The 16,203-nt window shown below is 43.8% G+C and overlaps 1 protein-coding gene across 3 annotated transcripts in view; it reads left to right on the top strand.

The window, feature by feature from the left end:
- Positions 1 to 314: 314 nt before the first annotated feature.
- The window catches only part of anks6 (ankyrin repeat and sterile alpha motif domain containing 6), a 47,498-nt gene continuing 31,609 nt past the window's right edge, over positions 315 to 16,203 (top strand). For 2 of the 3 annotated variants that reach the window (XR_013495485.1, XR_013495484.1), the window contains exons 1-5: positions 319 to 1,377; positions 6,806 to 6,850; positions 8,742 to 8,946; positions 9,629 to 9,735; positions 14,347 to 14,492. Coding sequence is in view for 1 of the 3 variants with exons in the window: in XM_078197878.1 (XP_078054004.1) it covers positions 552 to 1,377; positions 6,806 to 6,850; positions 8,742 to 8,946; positions 9,629 to 9,735; positions 14,347 to 14,492 (1,329 nt within the window). In the remaining 2 variants the exon portion in view is untranslated. Of the gene's footprint in view, positions 1,378 to 6,805; positions 6,851 to 8,741; positions 8,947 to 9,628; positions 9,736 to 14,346; positions 14,493 to 16,203 lie in introns of all 3 variants that reach the window. The other variant, XM_078197878.1, reaches the window with a different exon arrangement.

The raw sequence follows: 16,203 nt of genomic DNA, 5'->3' as shown, positions 1-16,203 counted from the left end.
TCAGTGACTTGAGGTTTGGAATGACTTCAGTGCGGGAGGCCCAGCTGTGACGCGCATGCGCCCTCAGCCAGCCGCTGACCAACTCAGCGGTTGTCATCTCATCGTGACGCACGACGTAACGTCATTCAGCACAGCTGCTGCTCTGACGTAACTTTCCGCCGACACCCCGCCTCCTCTTCGCTCCTATTGGCTACTCAGCCCGAGTTGGCGCACCCGTTGCTAGGTTGCCCTCGGCGCGCAGTCAGGTCGCGAGGCGACGGAGGGAACTTTGATTGGTCGCTGGTGGTGCCAATCACCGGAGCCCCGCCCTCTCCCCCTCCCGCGGGATGTTTTCATGAATCCAAGTTGGCGGCGCGCGCCAGTCGAGGACTAACTGTCGTCTGGTCTCCGTCATCAAAGAAGTGGATGTAGGTGACCTGCAAATTTCACCTCAACTAAAGAGAAATCCCTTCATCGAAGCGATGTCTTTGCAGGCTGGCTGGGCGCTAATGGACGATTGGGCTGCGAGGAGGAGTTCGCTCTTATGGTCGCCGCCCCGCCGTTAGAAGGCGATGGAGTGCGGCATCCCCCCGAGCTACCAGCTCCTGTTCCGCGCCTGCGAAGAGGGAAACTTCGAGAGCGTCAGGCGGTTGCTGGAGCCGGCAGCGCGAGACGGCGAGGAGGAGGAGGAGGGAGATGACGGGGAGGGGGTTGAGGAAGAGCAGGAGGAGGCGGCCGGGGATTTCAGGGCTCCCCAGGTGCCGGTGGACTGCACGGACGACGACGGCAACACGGCGCTGCAGTTCGCCGCCGGGCACGGCCACGAGCCGCTGGTGCGCTTCCTGCTGATGAAGGGCGCCTCGGTGGACAGCCGCAACCGTTACGGCTGGACGCCGCTGATGCAGGCGGCGCGCGGCGGCCAGCTGGGCGTGGCTCGCGTGCTGCTGGAGCACGGCGCCGACGTCAACGCGTTCAACAAGCTGGGTGCCAGCGTGCTGAGTGCGGCTGCGCGCGGCGGCCACGCCGCCCTGGCGCGAGCCCTGCTGGAGAGCGGCGCCTGCGCGGATGGCGGCGGCGCTGGGGGGGAGGGGCGAGCAGGTGCGCTCACTCCGCTCATGGTGGCGGCGCAGCACGGCGCCGAGTCGGTGCTCCGGGCCCTCTTGGAATGGGGGGCAGCTGCCGCCGACTCCGGGGCCGGCCCCGCTGGCGGCTGGAGCGCCCTGATGCTGGCCGCCCTCAACGGCGAGCTGGCGGCAGCCCAGCAGTTGACGGAGAGGGGGGCGGACCCCAATCAGGCCAACGTGGGAGGGATGACCGCCTTCGAGATCGCCTGCGCCTGCAAGCAGAAGGAGATGAAACACTACTTGGATTCGAAGACCACCAACAGACCCAAATCTGGTAAGATCCTTTCATGGACAATTCAGAAATTGAAGGAAGGTGCTGCAAATACTCAGTAGGTCTGACAGCATCTGTGCAGAGAGGAAGAGATTCTAGGTTTCAGGCTGATAACGAGACTTCCAAGTGTGAAATAGTGCAGACTTTGGGGAAGATCATCTTCCCCCTGTCAGTAATTGTACCCTCTCCTTTCCTCCTCCCCTATGTACTCAGTGAACGGTATGTTTTGTTTGTATAGCTCACAAGAAACAATACTTCTCACTGTCATAGAAATCATAGAAACCCTACAGTACAGAAAGAGGCCATTCGGCCCATCGAGTCTGCACCGACCACAATCCCACCCAGGCCCTACCCCCACATATTTACCCACTAATCTCTCTAACCTACACATCTCAGGACACTAAGGGGCAATTTTTAGCATGGCCAATCAACCTAACCCGCACATCTTTGGACTGTACCCGAAGTGACAAATCAAGCAATCAATCTTCTTGGTTTGTTTGGGATATATTCCTTTTTTGTTCCTTCTGACTGTGCCTTCAGTTGGTAGCACTTCCCCTTTTTTGAGTCAGAAATTGGTGGGTTTAAATCCCAGAGGGTTGAACACAGAATCCAGTGCTGCTGATGCACTGTTATAAATGACATGAGAATATTTCAAAGAAGAGCAAAGGCATCTGCCCTGGTATCCTGGCCACTGTTTATCAAGTAAGAAGTTTAACAACACCAGGTTAAAGTCCAACAGGTTTATTTGGTAGCAAAAGCCACACAAGCTTTCGGAGCTCTTAGCCCCTCTTCTTCCCCTGTTTATCAACCCAGGGGAACCAGTCGATGTGGTATATTTGGTCTTTCAGAAAGCATTTGACAAAGTCCCGCACAAGAGATTATCATGCAAGAATAAAGCGCATGGGATTGCAGGAAGTGTATTGAGATGGATAGAAACGTGGTTGGCAGAGAGGAGACAGAGTAGGAATTAATGGGTGCTTTTCAAATTGGCAGGTAGTAACGAGTGGAGTGCCACAGGGATTGGTGCTGGGACCCCAGCTATTCACAATATATATTAATGATTTGGATGAGGGAACAAAATCAAACGTTTCAAAGTTTGCAGATGATACCAAGTTGGGTGGGAGGGTGAACTGTGATGAGGATGCAGAGATCCTTCAGAATGATCTGGACAGGTTGGGTGAGTGGGTTAATCAATGGCAGATGCAGTATAATTTGGCTAAGTATGAGGTTATTCATTATGGAAGCAAAAACAAAAAGGCAGATTACTACCTGAATGGCTGTAAATTGGGTGAGAGGAGTGTGCAGTAGGACCCGGGTGTCCTTGTGCACCAGTCACTAAAGGCAAGCATGCAGGTGCAGCAGGCGGTAAAGAAGGCAAATGGTATGTTGGCCTTCATTGTGAGAGGTTTCAGTACAGGAGCAGGGATGTGTCGTTGCAATTGTGCGAGGCCACACCTAGAATATTGTGTGCAGTTTTGGTCTCCTTTTCTGAAGAAGGATGTTCTTGCTCTCGAGGGAGTGCAGCGAAGGTTTACTAGGCTGATTCCGGGGATGGCAGGACTGGTGTATGAGGAGAAATTGACTAGGGTAGGATTGTTTTTGCTGGAGTTCAGACGAATGACAGGGGATCTCCATAGACTTATAAAATTCTAACCGGATTAGAACATAGAACATAGAACATTACAGCGCAGAACAGGCCCTTCGGCCCACGATGTTGCACCGACCAGTTAAAAAAAAACTGTGACCCTCCAACCTAAACCAATTTCTTTTCGTCCATGAACCTATCTACGGATCTCTTAAACGCCCCCAAACTAGGCGCATTTACTACTGATGCTGGCAGGGCATTCCAATCCCTCACCACCCTCTGGGTAAAGAACCTACCCCTGACATCGGTTCTATAACTACCCCCCCTCAATTTAAAGCCATGCCCCCTCGTGCTGGATTTCTCCATCAGAGGAAAAAGGCTATCACTATCCACCCTATCTAAACCTCTAATCATCTTATATGTTTCAATAAGATCCCCTCTTAGCCGCCGCCTTTCCAGCGAAAACAATCCCAAATCCCTCAGCCTCTCCTCATAGGATCTCCCCTCCATACCAGGCAACATCCTGGTAAACCTCCTCTGCACCCTCTCCAAAGCCTCCACATCCTTCCTGTAATGTGGGGACCAGAACTGCACACAGTACTCCAAGTGCGGCCGCACCAGAGTTGTGTACAGTTGCAACATAACGCTACGACTCCTAAATTCAATCCCCCTACCAATAAACGCCAAGACACCATATGCCTTCTTAACAACCTTATCTACTTGATTCCCAACTTTCAGGGATCTATGCACACATACACCTAGATCCCTCTGCTCCTCCACACTATTCAAAGTCCTCCCGTTAGCCCTATACTCAACACATCTGTTATTCCTACCAAAGTGAATTACCTCACACTTCTCCGCATTAAACTCCATCCGCCACCTCTCGGCCCAACTTTGCAACCTGTCTAAGTCTTCCTGCAAACTACGACACCCTTCCTCACTGTCTACCACACCACCGACTTTGGTGTCATCAGCAAATTTGCTAATCCACCCAACTATACCCTCATCCAGATCATTAATAAATATTACAAACAGCAGTGGCCCCAAAACAGATCCCTGAGGTACACCACTTGTAACCGCACTCCATGATGAATATTTACTATCAACCACCACCCTCTGTTTCCTATCCGCTAGCCAATTCCTGATCCAATTTCCTAGATCACCCCCAATCCCATACATCTGCATTTTCTGCAGAAGCCTACCATGGTGAACCTTATCAAACGCCTTACTAAAATCCATATATACCACGTCCACTGCCTTGCCCCCATCCACCTCCTTGGTCACTTTCTCAAAAAACTCAATAAGGTTAGTAAGGCACGACCTACCTGCCACAAAACCATGCTGACTATCACCTATCAATTCATTACTCTCCAAATAACTATAAATCCTATCCCTTATAATTTTTTCCAACATCTTGCCGACAACAGAAGTGAGACTCACCGGTCTATAATTCCCGGGGAAGTCTCTGTTCCCCTTCTTAAACAATGGGACAACATTCGCTAACCTCCAATCTTCTGGTACTATACCAGAGGCCAACGACGACCTGAAGATCAGAGCCAGAGGCTCTGCAATCACTTCTCTTGCCTCCCAGAGAATCCTTGGATAAATCCCATCCGGACCAGGGGATTTATCTATTTTCAGACCCTCCAGAATATCCTGCACATCCTCCTTATCAACTGTAATACTGTCTATTCTACTCCCTTGCAACCCAGTGTCCTCCTCAGCTATATTCATGTCCCCTTGCGTGAACACCGAAGAGAAATATTGGTTCAATGCTTCACCAATCTCCTCCGGTTCCACACATAACTTCCCTCTGCCATCTATAACTGGCCCTAAACTTGCCCTAACCAACCTTCTGTTCTTGACATACCTATAGAACGCCTTAGGATTAGACAGGGTAGATGCTTGACATACCTATAGAACGCCTTAGGATTAGACAGACTACCTGCCAATTTGAAAAGCACCCATTAATTCCTACTCTGTCTCCTCTCTGCCAACCACGTTTCTATCCATCTCAATACACTTCCTGCAATCCCATGCGCTTTATTCTTGCATGATAATCTCTTGTGCGGGACTTTGTCAAATGCCTTAGGATTAGACAGGGTAGATGCAGGGAGGATATTCCTGATGGTGGGGGAGTCCAGAACCAGGGGTCACAGTCTGGGGATTCAGGGTAGACCATTTAGGACAGAGGTGAGGAGACACTTCTTCACCCAAAGAGCGATGAGCCTGTGGAATTCATTACCACACGAAATAGTTGATGCCAAAACATTGAATGTATTCAAGAGGCGGCTAGATATAGCAATTGGGGCGAATGGGATCGAAGGTTATGGGGATAAAGCAGGATTAGGCTATTGAGTTGGATGATCGTAATGAATGGTGGAGCAGGCTCAAAGGGCCAAATGTCTTCTGTTTCTATGGCCCCAGGGGGGGTTGCGGGCCTGGGTAAGATGAATTTTTGGAGAGTTGGTGTGGACTCTATCAGAGATTCTATGACTGGTTGCAGCGAATCCTGTAGGTATTGTAGATTGCAGCCACAAGCTCCTAGCCGTGGATGTGTTTGTTCTTCCTGACCACAATATTTCGGATGTATTCAAGCATGTCTCTTATTTTCTGGAAGCATCTACTGCCTGGGTTTACTGTTGTACACTTCAATCTATTATTTAATTTGTAACCATACTATTTACTCAACACTTAATGTTGGTTGTATTAAACCTTTTGCAAGCATGTTACTAAACGTAAACATCAACGTGCTCTCAATTTCATTCTTGTCACATTAAGTTTTTGTTTTATTTTGAACTACTTGGTATTTTGTACAGCATATTTCTCAAACTGTAAATGTGACGTGTGAATGGGGTTAAAAATCACTTTCCCGTCTTATATGGGTGTTCCCAAAGTCCAGATAGCTAGTCCCATTGCATGGTATAGTAGCTAGTCGTGCATGTCCATGGAAGAGTGGAACTTGGGAACAAGAGTAAGGTAGTCAGCCTTTGAGCTGTTTTGCCAGACATTTTGATCCTGACTGATATTAATTTCATCTATTCACCTTTGCTCTGTAACCCCTGCTGTCCTTGCCTGACACTGTTTCCTCGATCAACATTTTCTTTGGGAGGGTGCAGAAGTGGTGAGATGCGGTGAAAGCATTTCACATAGATCCCTATGCTGCAGAAAGAGGCCATCTGGCCCACTGAGTCATGAAAGAGCTTCCCACCCAGGCCCTCCATTCTGCTCTATCCCTGTAATCCCTTGTATTTACCATGGCTAATCCACCTAACCTAACATCTTGGGACAACAGGTGACCATTTAGCATGGCCACTCCACCTAACCTGCACACCTTTGGACTTTGAGAGAAAACTGGAACACCTGGAGGGAACTCGCGTAGACACAGGAAGAAGAAGCAAACTCCACAGTCACTCAAGGCTGGAATTGAACCTGGGTTCCTGGCAGTGTGAGGCAGCAGTGCTAACCATTTCCACCATGATATCCACTACCCTTTTTGTAAGAAGTGTTGGTTGACATCAGCTCTGAACAGCTTGATTAAGATTATAAAATATAACTGGGTTGTTCTTTGTTTATATTGCTGCTTTCAGATGACACATAATGTAAGTTTAGTAGGGAATTTTCTGTCAACTAAGAACTTTTTGTATCCTTATTATGATTGGACTTTTGTACTTGCCTTCACATCTTGAAATATAATTTTTCTATGTTTGGTACCTTTTGTCAGTTAACTTGGTTATTTGGTGTTTTGTGCACCAAGGGATGAGAGTTTTATGCTGGAGAAGATTGATGGAGAGGAAAAAAATGCTGCAGCGTTATTTATACAAACTCTTTCTGTTTTATCTAAAGATGAAGAGAAAAGGAGACCAGATATATTTCATGCACTAAAAATGGGTAAGTACTATACAACATTCCATTTTTGCCTTCATTGGAGAGGACAAGAATATCCCCCCCCCCCCCCACCCCCCCACTTGTGGACTCAACCAGTCCTCACTCCTGATGTCCAAGCCACCCTGACCCGATTTTCCCCTTCACAACCAGCCAAATCCCATCCATTTACTTTCTCCCTGGTCTGTCAATTTCACTGGGTCCTTTAAAGGTATCTGCAGTAATAAACTGGGGTGTGATCTCGGAGTTGAGCTGGGCTGGGCCTGCTCAGGCAAAGAGATTTTAACAAGTTTCCCATAGTAGGTAAGTGTGTTTTTAAGCTCTTGTAGTTCCAGCAGGCCATGACTTTCCAAGGCTAGTTGGAAGTTACGACCCAATGTCTTATCTACAATACTGCACTTCCAACTATGTGCATAGGCACAAAAAGCATTCTGTCGGTATTGCATGAACTGTTGGCCTCCTTTTGTGCTCTAGTATCAAGCTTGAATTTGAATCCTTGATTATTTGGTGAAAATGCTGCCACTGAGCCAAGGTTGATATCAGGGGGGGGGATGAGGTTGAGGAGAACACCGATTCCATGTCTCTGACTTAGTTTGAGATGGCAGATGATGAGGTTCATGTATAATTGTGGCTAAGTATGCAGAAGTCTGCTTCTCATTTTCTCTGGTCTGTGTAGTTTCTCTTTTGTCTCATTCTCCTTTAATCTTTCCTAGTTAGAATCCCTACAGTGTAGAAGGAGGCCATTCGGCCTATTGAGCTTGTACTGACTACAATCCTGCGCAGACCCTATTCCTGTAACCCCACGTATTTACCCTGATGATCATAGAAATCATAGAAACCCTACAGTACAGAAAGAGGCCATTCGGCCCATCGGGTCTGCACCGACCACAATCCCACTCAGGCCCTACCCCCATATCCCTACATATTTACCCACTAATCCCTCTAACCTACACATCTCAGGACACTAAGGGCAATTTTTAGCATGACCAATCAACCTAACCCGCACATCTTTGGACTGTGGGAGGAAACCGGAGCACCCAGAGGAAACCCACGCAGACACGAGGAGAATGTGCAAACTCCACACAGACAGTGACCCAAGCCGGGAATCGAACCCAGGTCCCTGGTGCTGTGAGGCAGCAGTGCTAACCACTGCCACTTAACCTCTTCCAAGGTGCCCACCATATGCTCTTGGGTAAGATGCTCTGTCAGAGTTGGTGCAGACTTGATAGGCTGAATAGCCTCCTTCTGCATTGTAGGGATTCTATAAATTGTTATGGTAATTGGGGCCCGGGCAATAAATGCTGGTGTTGCAGCAACGTCTCTATCCTATGAATAAGTAAAAATAATTATGGTATGGACTGTTCTTCTTGAAAGATGGAGGCAACTTCCGAAAGGGAATTGGATTTCCACTTTTAAACAGTAAAATTTATATAATTATGGGGGAAATGTTGTTAACAGATTCCTGGAAACTGATGTTGTTTTCTGATTTGAATTTGTTTCTTTAACCCATGGGATTTGCGTCCATCCTTCCTTTCACCCGCATTAATGGTAGCAGATCTTTTAGCTGTCTTGGGTGGGGAGGCAAACCCTTAAGTCCTTCCCTTGTGTCTGTGCACAAGTTCTTTGTCTTTCTCTGACTTTCAAACACTTTTCTCTTTTTTGACCAAGGTTTTTGCTATCTCTCTAACATTAGCATTTGTTTCTTTACCTTTTTTAACTTATTCCTCAACCTGTTGTGAAGTGACTTGGGATGGATCTTGTCTTAAAGGTGCTGTATAAATACGATATCTTGTAGTATTGTCTATGCTATAAAGTTCCTCTTTCAAACAAAATGCAAAAATATTTTCCTTCCGTTTGCTGTATCCCTTCTGTAATCTATTTGTTTGTTTGTAAATAGGAAGCTATCAGTTGGTGAAAGAGATTCTTGATGAAGATGCAATTCAGGCCAATGTAATTAATGCAGATGGTGCCTCTCCATTAATGATTGCTGCCATGACAGGTCAGCTAGACCTTGTACAGCTTCTTAGTGAGAGGAATTCTGATATTGACAAGCAAGATGGTGTACATGGGTGGACAGCCTTAATGCAAGCTACTTACCATGGGTACATATTAATATTTATTTTCATATTTGTTGAGATGTTTTGCCTGGGGAAGGGCACCGTAATAAAATATGCATTAGTCAAGCTTAAGCAGGAGACAGGAAGTTGCTGTTTTAAGTTGGAGTATAGGGAGCAAGTTTATGCTTTTGTTTCTGTACTAATTTGTTTAGGTATGATGTGAAGATGCCGGTGCTGGACTGAGGTGGGCACAATAAGAAGTCTCTCAATACCAGGTTAAAGTCCAACAGGTTTATTGGTAGCACGAGCTTTTGGAGCATTAATCCTTCATCAGCACTCGCCGATGAAAGAGCAGTGCTCCGAAAGCTCGTGCTACCAAATAAACCTGTTGGGCTTTAACCTGGTGTTGTGAGACTTCTTACTAATTTGTTTAACTAGTCTTTGCCAGCTAAAATGATTTGACTTTTCTTGTACTAAATCCAATATTAAGATAACACTGTAGCTTTACATCTTTCTGTTATTTAGTACCAAAGTTCACCAGTGCTCTGTTTTGTGCATGGGTTTCTTATGTAGAGTGCGATCATGATGATTCCAGGATGTACCTTAAACTTTTTCATTGCAAAATCATTAAGTCTGGGGGGAAAAAAGATATTCTCTTGTTTCAATATAGGTTTTGATATTTGCAGAGTGACAGGAAATTACAGTACATTTTATGTATTTTTTAAAGGAGTAAAGAAGTTGTGAAGTACTTGTTGAATCAAGGAGCAGATGTCAACCTCCGTGCCAAAAATGGAGTAACTGCATTTGATCTTGTAATGCTGCTAAATGATCCAGGTAAATTAACCCAAGACCTAGATGAACACTGTGAATTATGCAGCATTACTTTAAGCTAAAAGAGCAACATGTGACGGTTTTGACCAGGTTAGGAGTCAAATGGCTCCCTCCCTAATCCTCTCCTGTTTTGACCACAACAGTTTTTTGTTTAAAAAGATATGCTTGCCAATTTAGTGAGTACTTAACTCTTATAACTCTTATTTTCATATAAACTCTTATAAGATAACCTTGGTTGCATGATTGCTTTAAGAGCTGATTGCATGATTTCATGGTGATGTTGTGGGGTGTTTCACAGGCTCTTTACTTCCATTTTGTACTCTATGGACAACAGCTCCTTCAATAAATCTGTTGTTAATTTGAATCTACATGTGAAAACCATTTTTTCTATTTTGTTTAAAACCCACTAATATAGTTAGGACATTACAAACCTTTCGGATAGGTTTTCTTGAGTTTAATAAAAGAGATTAGAATCTAAGTTTAAAAAAAATAAAATATGCATTGATTTTCATGTACACATGCACAAAAAAGCTTTCACACACACAAATACAGATTAGAGTGAAGGATAGCTTAACCAAAGTTGGAGTCCATTTTTTTTTTAAAAAGAGTATGCTGTCTGATGAATGAAATACTGCTGATGCTGGAATCTGAAACAAAAACAGAAAGTGCTGGAAAATCTCAGCAGGTCTGACAACATCTGTGGAGAGAGAATAGTGTCAATGTTTTGAATCAGAATGAACCTTCGTCAGAGCTAAAGCCTCTAAAGTATTAGCTCAGACGAAAGGTTATCCTGATCAAAATGTTGGCTCTATTCTCTTGCCACAGCTGCTATCAGACCTTCATTTTCTGTTTTTATTCAAGAGTATGCAGTCTATGGTTTGGTGACTCAGCTGACTTCAGATTGAACTCACTTGCATTTACTTCCAACTTAAAGATGTAAATGACTGAGTAAGTTGGCTTTTGGATGACAGTTGTGCTGGGTTTGATTTTTTTTTCAAAAACAAATCTGTTTGCAGCAGGAATCCATGGATGTTCATAGTCAGGAAACAGGGCTTCCTGGGTAGCTTGTAGAGAAATGGAGCAGGAAGGACCCCACTTGGGTCTTCCTTAGCAGCTTGTCCTCAGTTCTCTAGAGAAATAATGTGCATAAACGTACAAAGGGTTGGCTTGACATGTGACCTTCCTGCCCCAGCTGCTGGGGGATTCAAAAACGGATATTGTCTGTGTCTGCAAAGGGATATAGATAGTCTAAGTGAGTGGACAAGGGTCTGGCAGATGAAGTACAATGTTGGTAAATGTGAGGTCATCCATTTTGGTAGGAATAACAGCAAAATGGACTATTATTTAAATGGTTAAAAAATTGCAGCATGCTGCTGTGCAGAGGGACTTGGGTGTCCTTGTGCATGAATCACAAAGTTGGTTTGCAGGTGCAGCAGGTAATGAAGGCAAATGGAATTTTGTCCTTCATTTCTAGAGGGATGGAGTTTAAAAACAGGCGGTTCTGTTGCAGCTGTTTAAGGTGCTGGTGAGGCCAGACCTGGAGTACTGTGTACAGTTTTGGTCTCCTTACTTGAGAAAGGATATACTGGCATCGGAGAGGAGAGAGGAGATTCACTAGGTTGATTCCAGAGTTGAGAGGGTTGGCTTATGAGGAGAGACTGAGTAGACTGGGGCTATACTCATTGGAATTCAGAAGAATGAGGGGAGATCTTATAGAAACATATAAGATTATGAAGGGAATAGATAAGATAGAAGCAGGGAAATTCTTTCCACTGGTGGATGAAACTAGAACTAGGGGGTATGGCCTCAAAATAAGGGGGAGTAGATTTCAGACTGAGTTGAGGAACTTCACACACGGTTGTGAATCTGTGGAATTCCCTGCCCACTGAAGCAGTTGAGGCTACCTCATTGAATGTTTTAAGGCAAAGATAAATTTTTGAACAGTAAAGGAATTGAGGATTATGGTGAGCAGGTAGGTAAGTGGAGCTAAGTCCACAAAAAGATCAGCCATAATCTTATTGAATGGCAGAGCAGGCTCGAGGGGCCAGATGGCCTACTCCTGCTCCTAGTTATGTTCTTCTTCCAAAGGTGATTAATTTAGCTCATGCCTGGAAGCTAATTTAGTCAGGGTTCCATTGTCCAAGCGATTGGTCTTAATATTAGTCCAATATTTAAATACCTGTAGTGATTGCTGTAGATGCCTTGCTAATGGGACAGGAGGTGAGTTCTTCACACTCCCTGAAGCCACTGATTTTTGGATATTGCAGACAGACCGACAGTATTCCAAAGAATTGGAATGAGTAGAAATGCAAGTTGTGGTTGGCCATCTCGGGCTGAGTTTATATGGTTTTAGTCTCTCTATGTTTTTAGTCTGTTTTTAAAAGTTCAATTCCAGTTTCCAGTCGGCGGATTAAAAATCATTATTTGGGCATAATGCACATCTTCACGACGCCAACGTTGTATCACCTTTCCACATTATCAATTTTGAATAAATTTTTACTATTAGCCAGACAGTTACTATTATTTGCAACAACTATTGTGTGACTAAAAGTGAAAATTATTCAAAACCAAAAAAGTGATTCCATATTGGCTGGATACAATCCGTTTTGAAACTGTTACAATTGAGAATGCAAAGCACTGACATACCAAGTGAGAGGTGAAGGAAAATCATGGTTTTAAAAAAATATTTTAACAAAATCCTTAAATGTGGCAAAGCAGAGAGCAGAGCCTATAGTGCTTAATTGAGTGAGAAGAAGGGGCTTGGAGCTCAAAGCTTGTGTGGCTTTTGCTACCAAATAAACCTGTTGGACTTTAACCTGGTGTTGTTAAACTTCTTACTGAATTGAGTGAGACCAGCAGCATTACCAGTTTGAACCTGCCTTTTTCATTTGCAATTTAGATCTTAAAGAAACAGTAGTTTAATTTTTAACTAACTTGGCATTAGTCGATACATATTAGCTTATTATCCAGGCACTATAGGTAAAAGCTTAAAATGCACAGCAAGTTGATTAACTTGTCTTTCTCTATCAGGTGCTAATGTTTAGCTGTAAACGTTCACCTGAACCGTTGCAGTCAGTTCAGAGAAGTCCTTTTATAGCGCTGACGAGGATAAGCCAGGACATATCAAAGAAAACCAACGTGGTGGAGAGAATAGGTAACAGTCACATCAATCCACCACTTTTACAAGGACACCTACTTGAAAAGTCTATTAACAAATAGTCTACCAACAAAGTGTTGTAAAGAGGCATGGACCATCAGAAACTATGAATTTAACCTCGCCTGAAGGATAGCCTTTTGTTCAAGGGTGTGAATGTTCATGTTACCAAAGTGGATAGATGTAGTTAAGGTACAGATCAACCATGACTGAATTGAGTGGGGGAACAGACTCAAGTGTATGAGCGGGCTGCTCTTGCTTTTGTAATCTGTCCCTTCCTATTTGATGGCTGTTGGTTGATGCTAATCTGCTCCAGGACCCCAAGATATCTAGATATTGCTAAATGAATCCATAATTGGCACACATGGTTCTTTGCATCCTCTAATTTGCGTTTAGATTTGTTCTTCAAGCTCTCAGCACCACCTCAATTACCAAGTCTCACTAGATCATCGTTTTCAAGATGGTCGATGAAGTGCAATAGATTTGCATGCAAGTCTTCCAACAATGCAGCACCATGTTTATAAAGCAGTGTTGTGATGCTTGAACAGGCACTCCTATTCTTTGCCATTTGATTTGATTCAACATGTCATTGAATGTTAAGTGAGAGATCACAGTCAAAAAGATTGCATTACTACTGTTTCAAGAGAGATGTGTTCCATAGGTCCCTCTCTACATATGTACTTACTTTGGAAGTGGTCTTTCTTTTAAAATCCAGGATTTGACTGTGCATTCAGAGTATGAGCTATATAAGTATAGGAGGCATTGGCTCAAAAGTCTAACAAAAATCACACAGCAGTGTAATTGAAGTGCAGAAATCTAGTTTGGATGAGGAAAAAGGTAGTGGCTGTTTTGATGAGGATGAGGCGTGTGGTGTAATTTTGGATGGCATGGAGATTAATAAAAACCTTCAAAAAGTTTGGACTTGAAATGATGAGCCTAATACACTCCTTGATTTTTTTCATTTGGCCTTCCTTTCACACAACTGATTAGTCACCAAGGTTCTTTCCTTCCATCACTACAATCTGTGGTTTGCCCTCTTTCCATTGATGCTGAAACCCTAGACCATGCCTTTGGTCAATTAAGTTGCAGACAATCAACAAAAAAAGTCAAGGAGTCATGTGGTTTGTTGGTCTGAAAATCCAAGCTCACATCTAACATGGACTAATGGCATTCAAGTAATTAAATTTCCAAATTTATCAATCTTGGTTCCAAACGACTGGCTAAATGTGCGGAAGTAAATTATTTTCTGCTATAGTAAAAATGTTCTTGTGCGATTGAGGCCATAAGAGCTCTAGTGTTGAGTATAGCTCCTCCTTCCATTTGTTGTTTGTAGCTTGGGGGAGTGTGTAGGCACTGCCCCCATCCCACTCTACTCCCCCAGGGAACGTATTTTAGCATTCTGACTTTACAGAGTGTGATCAAAAATTCTTGTAAAATTTTAATTTTTTACTGTCCATTAGATACAGAACTTGTGCGGCTTCTGGCATCTGTCTGCATGCAAGTAGATAAAGAGAAGAGCAAACCAAAATCCAAGACCATGCCTCGCTCAAAAAGTAAAACGTCTTTAAACATTCCTGTACCTCCAGATGACAAAGGGGGATTAAAGGTATAATAATTGTTTGAACCATGCAAGTTTTTTAGCAATGTATTTTGTGAGTTTTAAGAAACTTTCTGTTAACTTGGCTCTCTGGTTTATTGACTATCCATAGAGAATGATGACCATTTCTTTCTTGGGGCGTGAATGGTCCTCTGTAACATAGTTAGAATTGACTATGTATTGTTCATACTGTTATATTATCTCCTGTGGTGTTACTTTTTATTCTATGAAATGAACATAAGTAACAGTATCACACTATTCTGCTAAGGTGGAATTCTGTTTACCTTGGGATTGATCCTTATAAGAACAAATTACACACAGGAACAGGCCCTCCAAGCCTGCACCGACCATGCTGCCCGACTTAACTAAAACCCCCGACCCTTCCGGGGACCATATCCCTCTATTCCCATCCTATTTGTCAAGATGTCCCTTAAAAGTCACTACTGTATCCGCTTCCACTACCTCCCCCGGCAACGAGTTCCAGGCACCCACCGCTCTGTGTAAAAAAAAAAAAAATCTGCCTCGTACATCTCCTTTAAACCTTGCCCCTTGCACCTTAAACCTGTGCCCCCTAGTAATTGAACACAATGATGGACACAATTATGGACACAACTTAATGATGGTGAACTGTCAACTCGATGTTGGTGATTAATTAATGTTTCTAAATTGGCAGTAGTTTGTAAATCGCTTGGACAGGTCAAATTGAAAGCCCAGAGAAGCAAATGAAAATTAACAGCCTTGCCTTTCTCCAATATCCTTATCTATCCATTTGTGCTTTCATCCATATCGAGCAGACCAAAGAAACCATTAAGGTAGTTAGACGATTTTTACAAAATAAATTAACATTTTTAAATGTTATTTGAAGTAGCCTGACAAACGATCACTAAATACAAGAAGTTGTTTGTACATTATTTGTTATAGAATAGGATCCCAACAGAAGGAGTAGCTATTCAGCCCATAAAATCTGCACTGACTCAATAGAGCATCTCACCCAGGCCTACCCCCACAACCCACGTATTTATCCTGTTAATCCATGTAACCTGCACATCTTTGGACTGTGGGCAGAAACTGGAGCACCCAGAGGAAACCCACGCAGATACAAGGCTGCAGTTGAACCTGGGTCCCTGGTGCTGCGATGCAGCAGTGCTAACCACTGGGCCACCATGCCACAACTTACAAATAGAATGGCCTTCTCCCACTTTCATACTCATTTTTCAGGATGATTAAAGGAACGTGTGCATTTATGAAGCTCCTTTCATGACCTTTGGGTGTCCCAAGGATGACTATCAAAATGTAGTGATTGTAATCCAGGAAACACAGTGACTGATTTATGCCTGCAGGCCTCCACGGCAATAATAGTTACCAGATTTTGTTTGTGATTTACACTTGGTTTAGATTTTACCTCAAAGGATACATGGTGTTATTTTTTACACTATCGAACCACATTGCTACTTGCTCCCCATCCTAAACTGCTATATTAGATAAAAGAATAATGCAGCCACATGGTTCCAGGTTGCTTGCCCTGATGGATGACTTGTGCAACTAGTAAGTAAAGGGAACAGCTTTTATCTGTCTGCAGTGGGTAAAGAACACAGTTTGGTTCTTAGAACATGATTTTAAAAAAACACATTTTTCTCTAACTATTTTCCAAATCTTTTTAGCTGCCATATGTACACTTCCATTAAATCAAATGCATAACAACTTAGAAAGTGTGCATCTG

This window comes from Mustelus asterias, chromosome 2 (assembly GCF_964213995.1).
Source record: "Mustelus asterias chromosome 2, sMusAst1.hap1.1, whole genome shotgun sequence".
NCBI classification, from domain to species: domain Eukaryota; kingdom Metazoa; phylum Chordata; class Chondrichthyes; order Carcharhiniformes; family Triakidae; genus Mustelus; species Mustelus asterias.
Note: the sequence above shows the minus strand (reverse complement) of the source record. Positions and strands in the feature narration are given on the sequence as shown.